This window comes from Podarcis gaigeae (assembly GCF_964106915.1).
Source record: "Podarcis gaigeae genome assembly, chromosome: 5".
NCBI lineage: Eukaryota > Metazoa > Chordata > Lepidosauria > Squamata > Lacertidae > Podarcis > Podarcis gaigeae.
In genome coordinates, this window is record NC_139681.1 from 72,525,163 (window position 1) to 72,536,884 (window position 11,722).

At 42.4% G+C, this 11,722-nt stretch overlaps 1 protein-coding gene across 1 annotated transcript in view; it reads left to right on the forward strand.

Moving 5' to 3' along the window:
• COL4A3 (collagen type IV alpha 3 chain) overlaps nt 1-11,718 on the forward strand; it is a 75,608-nt gene extending 63,890 nt beyond the window's left edge. Inside the window, exons 45-52 of the mRNA XM_083742038.1 lie at nt 1,319-1,390; nt 1,552-1,671; nt 2,507-2,605; nt 3,894-4,106; nt 4,800-4,977; nt 5,820-5,934; nt 6,205-6,377; nt 8,424-11,718. Coding sequence (XP_083598164.1) covers nt 1,319-1,390; nt 1,552-1,671; nt 2,507-2,605; nt 3,894-4,106; nt 4,800-4,977; nt 5,820-5,934; nt 6,205-6,377; nt 8,424-8,508 — 1,055 coding nt within the window. The 3' untranslated portion in view covers nt 8,509-11,718. The remainder of the gene's footprint in view (nt 1-1,318; nt 1,391-1,551; nt 1,672-2,506; nt 2,606-3,893; nt 4,107-4,799; nt 4,978-5,819; nt 5,935-6,204; nt 6,378-8,423) is intronic.
• Nucleotides 11,719-11,722: the final 4 nt, after the last annotated feature.

Below are 11,722 nucleotides of genomic sequence, written 5' to 3' on the forward strand. Positions count from 1 at the left end.
GTATCAGGGCTACGTGGCTTCAGGATGTCTGCCCACCTCATATAAAAAGGTAAAGGTACCCCTGACCGTTAGGTCCAGTCGCAGACGACTTGGGTTGAGACGCTCATCTCGCTCTATAGGCCGAGGGAGCCGGCATTTGTCCACAGACAGCTTCCGGGTCATGTGGCCAGCATGACTAAGCCGCTTCTGGTGAACCAGAGCAGCGCACGGAAATGCTGTTTACCTTCCCGCCAGAGTGGTACCTATTTATCTACTTGCACTTTTGACGTGCTTTCCAACTGCTAGGTGGGCAGGAGCAGGGACCGAACAATGGGAGCTCACCCCGTCACAGGGATTCGAACTGCCAACCTTCTGATTGGCAAGCCCTAGGCTTAGACCACAGCCTCATATACTCAAGGCTTATTTTCTGGGCAGAGAAGTGTGACTCAGCCAGGCATTCCTTGACTCATCTTTAGATGGGTGGCAGTGCATGGACTACATTTGCTACATTCCTGGGCTTCAAAGTCAGGGTAGGATTATTTAGACAGAAGGAGGAAGGGCTGGTGGAAACTGGGCCAGCACATCTCATCCAAAGACATAGAGGCATACCCTGGGAGAAAAGGAATTGGGGAAAAACATTTGCATTTACTCCATTGGAAGTGTATTTAACAGTGTTCAGCAGGACTTACTTCCAAGAAGGAGTTTCAGGCTATGCTAACCTAATGAAGTAGGTCAATGCAGATTGATATATTAATAAAATTATCACCATTTTATTTTATTTAATAACCCAATTATTTGTCTCATGTGTTTCTTATAGGTACAAAAATTCCCCTAAGCAATGAGCCAACTTGGAACTTTAGGAAGGGCAGCAGTTGTGTTTATTTGATACAAAATCAATATTAGGCTGCAATCCTATACACTAGGAATGTGAAACCTCTGGCCCTCAATATGTTGCTAGACATTTCCCATCAGTCCTGGCCAGCATGGCCAATGGTCAGGGCTGATGGGATTGTGGTCCAGCAACATATGGAGGGCCACAGGTTCCCCATCCTTGCTATACATAGTTACCTGAAAATAAGTCACATTGAACTCAGTGTAGCTTGCTTCAAATTCGACATGTATTAATATTAGTTGCTGGGAGATTGCACAGATTAAATCAAGAGTGGCTAGCCTGCAGCCTACAGGCCATATCTAGCCTACAAACGTTTCTATGTGGCCCCCAAGACAGCCTCCACTTTTTTTAAAAAAAAACCAAACACTACCTATTATTATGAACATCATTCATAGCAACTCTTAACAAGACTGTCTCATTTCTAATGATGTCAGGTCTTCTTTTCAGGAGAAAAGGGTAATCAAGGACCACCTGGGCAAATAGGAGTACCAGGACCTGCAGGGTCAAAGGGACCATCTGGTGAGTATACTTGACCAGTATCTATAAAGCTGCCCATGGTTCCTTTGGGAGGAAGGCAGGATTTGCATATCCTCATCATTTCTCTAGGTCTACCTTCCTACCTCATCTCCTTTGTTTTTTAATACAATAACCAATTATTTGTTTATCCATTCATTTACTAGGTCCGCCTGGAGCACCCGTGGCTGCTGTCTCTTTCCCAGGAAACCCAGGTCCTGCTGGACCTCCAGGAAACCTAGGAAGCCCAGGAGATCCAGGTCCCAGAGGACCACCAGGGCCGCCAGGTACAAGTTTCATAATATCTCCCTTCTGTTTTATCTAATAGAGAAGAGGAACATCAGAGCCAGATAACATGTCCTGCATAACCTAAGACATGGCACCATAAAAGTTTTTGCCCCAGCTGGAATAGGTCCTTTAACTTTTATCATGTCTCTTGCTTGTCTGGATAGAGAAAGGTGAGAGAGAGACAGAGAGACAGAGACTAGCCTACTGTATAAGTTGGCATTCGTTCTTCGGCCCACGTTTTTCTCTGGCTCCACCCACTGCTGGTATGTGGCCCAGAAGGAAATGTGACCCTTGATGGGAAAAAATTCCCCTGTCCTGGCGTAGATAAACACAGTGGGGCACATAGATCTGCAGCAATTTGCAATCCAGTTGCATTTATTCATTTAACTATTCCTAGGCTTTGTTTTCAGGTCAAACCCTTTCAAGGCAGCTTCCAGCATACAAATAATTATAAAAGTTAACAATAGCAACTAGCAACAAACTAGCACTAAAAACAAAATACTAAAGCTTTTGAAGCATTAAAATATATTAAAATGTTAAGCTCAGAATGTTATATACAAGTAACATAATACGAGCCTTGGAAGGACCTTTTATTTTTATTTTATTTTTTAAAAAAGGCATTGCAAATCGAAATGTATATTAAAGCAACGAATAGGTGTTTTTCATTGCTGTAAATAGTCACTCATGTCCCACACAGCAAAATATTCCAGCTATTTAAATATTCCTTATTTGCTTCAAAATCAGATAGGTTATTGAAACCTGAGGACAAATCCAGAGGGTGCCTACATTGATACTTTACTATATGCTAACATGTGCTTTATTATATGAATCCAGGACCCCCAGGTGTAAAGGGCCAGCTAGGTCGTCTTGGGATACCTGGCATACCTGGACCACCTGGACTAAAAGGAGACAAGGGTTTTCAAGGCCCGAAAGGTACTGTAAATGAGATATAGATAGTGCTACACTGTAATAATTACATTTGTGTCATTAGCTAGTTTTGAGTGCACAGCCCTGAAATACCTGAAGATCCCTTGTAGGCAGTGTATTGGTCACTGTTGAATTTTGAGGGGGCCCAACCCCCTCCTTGAAAATTTTGAGGGAGCCCTTGGTCCTCGCCCCCCTCTCGCCAGATGGTGCAGCTGCCTTTGACTTCAACCAGGGGTGGCCGAGGTAGAGGGGACACTGCTTCCACAACCTTCTACCCCAGCCAGCAGGTGATAAATCTACCGCCCCATGACTCATGGTTCCTTATTAGGATTGTTCTGCCTCTCTTTAGTTTATCTAGGATTTGTAAAATATTGGAAGCTTTCTCCAGCTACTTCATTGGTCTGTAGTGCCAGGGGAGATGTCATTTTTTTAAAATACAAAGGCACTGCCACAGTCCTTAGATTATTAACACTTTCCCAGAAATGTTTCCTTTCACATAGTCTGTATGTGATAGTATGTGATAGTCTGTATTACGGACTATCACCACAAAACAAAAACCAGGTTGCTTTGTAAAATTTATTTCTCCTGCTTTGATCTTGCAAGTCTAACCACATACCAACGGTGACTTTTTTTGTTGTTTAATGTGTTGATACCACAAGGTCAGGTTGGCCAAGATATGATAATTGTGCAAATTGTGTTCACATACAGCAGGGGTGAGGAACCCCCAGCCCATGGGCCAACCTCTGCCCTCCATGGGGTCTAGTTGGCTATTCCAGGCCGTTTTCCCTAAACCATGTGTACCCACCCATCAGCTGACATCATTGGTGATGTCACTGGTGACATCAGTTGATGGATGGGAGGACAGGGTTTAATCTCACATTGGCTGTGCTGCCCTGGATCACACAGGATTTAATTCCCACTCATCAGTTGATGAAGAAAAATTAGAGCCCTTTGCCTAGTGATGGGTGGTGGTGGGGAGATGGGGGAATCCCTCCCCCACTGCCACAGCTGCCATCCACTCGCTTAAAGAGACCTAGAGCAAAATGTCTGCAAAGCACCATTTGAGGCAGCCTCCCTCCTGATAAGACTTGCAAAGCCATGCAGGTGATTTTGAACGGAGGAGGGCAGTCCCGCACCAATCAAGTTTGCCCCTTGAGGCTGATCCTGATAAAGATCTGGCACATGGAGCCAAAACGACATATCCTACCCTGACATGCATGCTCTCTCAGATATGAAAACACAAATACATCTGGTTTGTTTGGGTTTTTTTTACCTATTTTTTTATTTATTTTAGGTTTGCCTGGAATGCTTGGGTTTCCTGGTGGGAAGGGACTCCCTGGATTCCCAGGAAGTTGCTTAACTGGCCCAGTCAAAAGGGGCTTCATCTTTTCTCGGCACAGCCAGTCAACAGAGATTCCGTCATGTCCATCTGGGACATCTCAAATCTATAGTGGTTATTCTCTCTTATTTGTACAAGGGAACGAGCAAGCACATGGGCAAGATCTTGGTACTTTTATAAATATATGCTTCAGTTGATTTCTTTTAAAGGGGACATTTTTATTCAGCAGGACAACCATACCAACTCTGTTGTTACACAAAAGAAAACATCTCAGTGCCTGGCGTAGATTACATAATTATGTAAGGAAAAGTATTTTTTTAATGCTACTCACCCTGGAGCAGATTGTGCTTTTTTGAACAGGCCTGAGAAAGTAGCCTCCTATAGTTATTTCTCTTGATGAGAACCCCTGGAAAATAATAGCGTAACAGAGACATTACATTTTCCTTTAGCCACTTTAGTTCCTATCTGCATTTCTTTACATGACATTATATGCTCCTTTATTACAGCTGTTGCATAAATGTTACAGAAGTGCTGCAACATTGAGTTCTCATCGTTTCCGATTTTTTAAGTTTTATCTCATGCAATTGCATTTCCTTTGTTAGAGTGGAGGGATGATTCCAACTGTAGTGTCTAATCTCCAAAATATTTCCCACTCCCTTATCTTTCAGTCACACTATATTTAGGTGTTAAATAGCATGGATTAAAGCCTTTCTCCATTAATAAAGGGCCTTTGCCACCCCTAGTTATTCTGAAGTTGCCCCTATTACAGCGTCTCAGTTGCTTATTACTGTACTATAAATCAGATTTTGCAACAGATCTGTACAAAGAAGCTCATCATAGCTTCTCTTCTGAATCTTCTAGGTTCAGCCGGTAGCTGCCTTCAGAGATTTACCACCATGCCTTTTTTATTATGTAATCCAAGTAACGTTTGCAGATTTGCTTCTCGCAATGACTATTCATACTGGCTGTCAACGGCAGAGCCAATGCCATTAGATATGGCACCAATTTCTGGGAAAGCTTTGGAGCCTTATATTAGCAGGTAGTAGTTGTGTTCCTTTTCTGTTTGTGTTTTCACATGGATTTGTTTGCTCATTTGTTTTGGATAAATGTGTCGTAGATTATGATTTGTCAACTGTTTCTAGTACAGATTTGTGGAGAAGGTCAGGGCCAGCCCAATCATTGTGCAAATTGACACAACTTGCTAAGGCGGTGGGGGCATGGAGGGCAGAAAATTGTCGCCCCACCAGGCACCTGTTCATTGCCAACCAGGTGCCCATTTTCCAAGATGCCATGCTGTTATGTATTCAGTGGTGTGTATTGCCTGATCTTGAGTCTGGACTAAGGATTCTGATCCCCTGTGTTCTGATTCGATACATGATATCCAATCACAGAACATTTCAGGATTTTTGCCTCTGCCATTGGCTCTTAAATTCTGTCTTATGATTTGCAGCTTGGAAGTTTAGACAGCCAATCACGTTGGGAGTGGGAGTGGCCCAGGCCTCCAGAAATGTATATAAGCAGTTGCTTTGCCCCTGTTGTTCAGTTCTGTAGTTCAGTAAAGGTTCTTGCTATTATCACTATGTCTTGCCTTGTGGGAACCCACCTACACTTCACACCCCACCACCACCAGCAGCAGTGGCATTTAAGTGGCAGTACTCTTTGCAGCCCTGCTCTTTAGTACCGTTTTGTTTTGTTGGGACAGTAGAGTTTCTTCCTAATAGCAATGATGTCATTGTTAGTTAGATTTGGCTACATAACAACATAACTGAAGGCAAATGCAGGAGAGAGGGAAAGTGGATAGCTAAAAGTCAATTTGTGGGCTGCATCCTAAACGAGCCCTTGCCTATTTCCCGCCTAATGACTTTGTATGCCATGTTGTAGGTGCATTGTCTGTGAAGGCCCTGCAATGATGATAGCAGTTCACAGCCAAACCACTTCAGTTCCACCATGTCCTCAAGGCTGGCAGTCTGTTTGGAAAGGGTATTCTTTTGTTATGGTAAGAAAGAAAGGAAAGGGGGGATCTCACTGCACTTTGGAAATAGTAATATGGTAGGAAGGGGTGGGGGAACAGTTCCTAAAAGTAGCCAGTAAAAGGTATTACCATGATACTGGCAAAAATTAGAAACTGCTATATAAAACTTGTTATGGGCAACTGTGGTTCCTGCATTTTGGGATACAAATAGTGCCTCAATTTTAAGCTGTGGATTTCACATCATCAAACAATTGCCAGTGAACAGGTTTTCATGGAAGACATGTATGCTCACAGTACACAGGTGCAGGCTCAGAAGCTTCTGGACAAGCGCTGGCGTCTCCAGGATCATGCTTGGAAAAATTTCATGCCATTCCATTTATTGAATGCCATGGCCGAGGGACATGCAATTATTACTCAAACTCCTACAGCTTCTGGCTGGCTTCAATAAACCCAAGAAGAATGTTCAGGTATGCTAACTAACCTTCCTTTGTGAGTGAGCCACCACAACAGAACAGCTAATGCAGAAGGAGCTCTGGTACCAACAAAAAAAAGCTCAATGAAAGCAGCAACTGCTCCACTCGTATCAGTACTGAAGACGGAGAGCAGTATTCAAATACATTTCCATGCTAGCACAAGGTTTAGCACCAGCACAAGGGGTTGTGATTTCCCCCTCTCCCCCTCTCCTTCCCCTGGTGTGTACCCTGGATTTAGGCAGCACAGAGGGGGAAATCATTCTGTTGCGCAAGGAAAAATATTTGCACTGGCCGAACTATTTCCATAACACTATGTTGACTACAGTGGAATGCCTCCTGCAAAGGCCATACCTCTTGATCCGTTCCACCCTGTCAATAGCTGCATAAACTTATTTGTATACAATCTATTATTCTAATTGTATATGTTGGGGTGCTGGCACCAGCACAGGAGCAAAAGTGGCATCAGTACCAGGGCAGCACTGTGACGTGGGTGGCGCTGTGCGTCAAACCTCAGCGCCTAGGACTTGCCGATCGCATGGTCGGCGGTTCGAATCCCCGTGGCGGGGTGCGCTCCCGTCGTTCGGTCCCCCCGGGTGCAAGTAGATAAATAGGGACCACTTACCAGCGGGAAGGTAAACGGCGTTCTGTGTGCTGCGCTGGCTCGCCAGATGCAGCTTGTCATGCTGGCCACGTGACCCGGAAGTGTCTGCGGACAGCGCTGGCTCCCAGCCTATAGAGTGAGATGAGCGCACAACCCTAGAGTCTGGCAAGACTGGCCCATACAGGCAGGGGTACCTTTACCTTTACCTTACCAGGGCAGCACTAGCATAAGGAGAGCAGCCATCCCCATAAACCTTTGTTAGGATTACTATGTAGGATCCTGTGAGCCGCTACCATGTAACCACTACCACAGCTTACAGGAGTGGGCCATTAGTTTGGCTGCCTCTATACCTCTTTAACATGTAGTGCGCAGTACCTTTTTGTGGCATGGCAATTTAATTGTTTCTAACCTTGCATTTTGAGATAATACTGATTATTATAATTCTGCGTTTCATAGATGCAGATTGAACACGTGTTTTTCTTCACTATAATCACCTATTCCTGCCACTGGTTCCAGATTCTGCATGTAGCACTAAACCAGTTTAGCATTATGTAGGAATGCAGCCAATGACTCATACTTTTGTGGAACCACTGTGTTTATCAGCCTGTTTTTTATGCAGAGACATTTTCATACATACATTTAAACATTTTAATGCACTGCTAACATGTACAAGCACATAAATATTTGTCCTTTGCTAGCTGCCTGCCATTATGAGTCCCATTTAAGTAGACACTGCTATGATCTGTTATTAATTGCCGTGGTTTAAGCCACTTAGTGCAACATATTTGAGGTGGAATAAGCCCAAGCAAAGCCTTGGGCTTGTTTATTCCCTCTTATTCTACCTCCTGTGTAGTCAGGAGACTTCTGTTGTGTTAAGTTTCACTTTCAGTGACTCCTGGCTTTTTATACCATATGAACCATGGAATGGTTCACACACCACACTAAGCCAAACAGTGCCATACCATGATGTGTGAACCATAGAATCATAGAGTTGGAAGAGACCACAAGGGCCATCGAGTCCAACCCCCTGCCAAGCAGGAAACACCATGAAAGCACTCCTGACATAAAACCAGGCTGTTGTAGTTTAAAACAAAGTATTCAATTTCAAACTAAGAAAACTTCAAAGCATGAATTATTAACCAACCTTTGTTTTAAACCTCTTCTCTGGTTAATATGGCATAGCAAACTGGGATTTTCTGAAAGTGGGACCAAATGCGGAAGGAGAAGGGGCAGCAGAGTACATAAGCTAAGGGATTTGCTCAGGTTTGTTTTAGCTTTTGCACGTAGCACTAAACCACAGTTTAGTGTTATGTAGGAATGCAGCCAATGACTCATACTTTTGTGGAATCTCTGTGTTTACCAGCCTATTTTGTTTTTATTTTACACGGAGAGTTTCCTTCCCTATAGAATGTGCATGGTTTTTTCTTTTTCTTTTTAAGGAAACCATTGTCGCAGACTCTGAAAGCTGGAGAAATGGAAAAAATCATAAGTCGCTGCCAAGTCTGCATGAGGAGACCCAGCTAAACAGAACTGTCATTAGAGAATGAAGCTCCAGTTTTGTGTCGCCAAACTAAAATAAACCAAAAAGGTTTTGTGAACTTGTAATATGGTGTTTTAAAAGCTGCAGAGACGAGAACGCACTCCACAAAGTAGTGGAAGCAAAGTGAAGGGGAAAGGTAACTTCTGGACCAAGCATGCTGCTCATTTGTATGTCGGATATAGTTGCACTCTCTGCTGCTTTAGTGTAACTGTAACTGTTGGAATCTTTTCAATCTCCTCTCCCCTTTACAAAGAGAAAAGTAGCCCCCTGCCTGACCAGATGTGTGACCCTGCTCTCCAGGGTGAACCAGCATAGAGCAGCACTCTTACTGAAGGTAGCTAGCTGATAATAACGCACAAGTGACCCAGGCATCCTTCTCTGTGTTAGTTTATTCCAGCAGTTACAGTATGACACAAGGCCAGACTCAACTGAGTTGTTGTGCTGGTGGGAGCCAGTGCGACAAGTCCTGCTAGGGCAATAGGACTTCCCCACTCTCTTCTTCCCTGGATAGCTCAGTTGGTTAGAGTGTGGTGCTGATAACGCCAAGGTTGCAGGTTCGATCCCCGTATGGGACAGCTGCATATTCCTGCATTGCAGGGGGTTCGACTAGATGATCCTCAGGGTCTCTTCCAGCTCTACAATTTTATGGATCTTCCTGTGCAAGCATCTGCTCAGGTCAGGAGAACCCCCGGAATGGGTTGCAGGGGAGGAGAGGAAAGATCATTCCACCTAGCAGGCAGAAATATTTGTGCTTACAGAACAATTGCCTTAGTATGACGCTGAATTCCACTCACAGAGTGCAACTATCCAAAATGCACATGAATGCGATATGCTGGGATCAGATACTATGCCTTCCCTCCACTTTCTGTTTCCAACACTAGGTGGCGTGTGTTCTTTTCCTCTACAGTTTCACAGGTGCCTTAACTAAAGCCAAACTGTATTTGCACAGTAAACTTGAAGATACCAATGCTGTACTATAATGGAATTTGAAATAGTGCAATATTTTAGCTTTTGTTTCTAGTAAAATGCAAAGCACTTTCTTGGAGTAAATTGTTTGTGTTGGCAGAACCTTCTGAACTCTGCCAACTCCTGGGTCCGTATAAATCTGAACTAGAGCATCGCCGGGTTTTTAATCTAGAAAAAGACAGCTCAATGTGCCTTTCTTGTGCTTTTCTACCTGCAAAATGGAGCAATCAGGGTAGTGTTGGTTTACATAAGTGTTGCCAAAGCAGATATTATTTAAGTTGAAACTCTGGCGCAACAAGCAATTAAGTGGGAGGGGGCTGCATGAAACTTTTGAAAGTTCATCAAATGAATTATAATTCTCCAATCACCCTTCCTATGGCAAAGAAAGAGAATTTTAACATATTCATAGCAGTGCAATAGAAATTTACAAGATGAACTTGTAGGTTAGTTGCCCTCTAAATACATCCATGATACATTTGCATATTTATTGGATCCTACTAACTTCAGTTAGTATTTTGGCCAGCCTTACTAAATGAGTCCTAAAAAATGCAAATCTTACATGATTTATGCTGCCTTTGGATTGGTTCCAGATTAAGCTAGCTATGCTTTAATCCCATTGAAATAAAAAGGACAAGGGAAGCATGAGTACCTTAAATCCCTTTGGGACTAAGGTATGACTAACCTAATACGGCTCCAGCTGAGGCTACTTGATGCAGAACTGACAAACTATAAATGGTCACTCTCCTGATAACCCTTAACAAGTAAGAATCATCAACCAGAAACTGAAATGGAAGAAAACTGGTTTTCATTCAGCCTGTATATGTAGCACAAATGATTAGTATACAGTATTGTACTATGTGTTGAAACTGTGCTTGTAATTTTTATTTTTATTTTGAGGCTGAATAGGCTTATTCAGAATGAGGCTGGAGTATGATGTCAAAAATGTGCACCAAATTTAAATGGGATCTCCCATAAGAATATTTTGTATGGTACTTTAGCCACTGCAATAAATGCAAAACCTCTCCTTTTTGTCTCTATTATAAGGTATCAGGTAGTATCTGCACATTTAATTTGTTCTAAACTGTTTTATTGTTTGTATTTTACATTGTTGTGACCCACCGTGGGGCCTTATGGTGAAGGGTGGACAATAAATCTAATAATAATAACTTTTGTGGACATAAATGGTGGTTGAAAACATCAGCCAAATTTAATCAGAGTCCATCCAGTGAAACCCAAGCAGCTAAAGGTACGGTAATAGCTTTTCAGCAAATTCAAGTGGTACTGTCTGGGGAAAGGTTTATATAGAACCTGTGGTTTAAGTAAACCGACTCTGCAACCCTATGCATTTACTCAGAAGTAAGTCACACTGTGTTCAATGAGCTTTCAGAGCAATCTTATATGTGTCTATTCAGATGAAAGCCTCATTGACTTCAGTGGGATTTGTTCCCAGGTAAAGTGAGTATAGGAGTGCAAATTTAGGTACATCATTCTGATCCAGCAAAGGAGATTCCATGCACAGCTAATGCAGATGTCCATCTGGATCTAAAAACTCATGACAAGGTACATCCAATTCCTGTTGAACTTGATGATGGGGACTGCACAGGCAATCCCAGCTTAGGGCCACTAGTTGCGTTAGTGTGCAACAAAGCACAGCTGGAATTGGATCAGGGTCTTTATATATTATTATAATTTATGTACGTTTTTTGTATAAAAGTGTAGTTCTGAATGTTTTGTATTTATAACATTGCACTTGAAAGAATTACGGAAAATATTAACGTTAACATTAAGGTTGCTCAATGCTTTTGCACAAGTATCAGCACTGCAATATTTAACAATAATAATCTTATCTCATTAATCTACATACTTGTGTAAATGTATAATTCTAAATAAAGGATTTAGAGATCTACATGTGCGCCATTTCCCTCTCATTACTAATGGGTATTTTTGCAAGTAAACGTTTTTATTTAATTTATATTTTAATTACTCTGGCGTCTGTCTTTTAATGGTGGACTTTTAGTGATAACAATGCTGCAAAATCATTCTGATGCCAAAGCTTGCTGTGCTGAAAATTAAGTGCTTAAGCCAACCCCAGAATCATTACAGCATCACAGATAATTACGGTACATTATATGGTAGAGCAAGAACACTTCATATGCTCTGTAACTGCAAGCAATCGGATGTGTCAATGCAAATGTTCTGGTAGTAAATAAAATGTCTTGTGGGATAGATTTT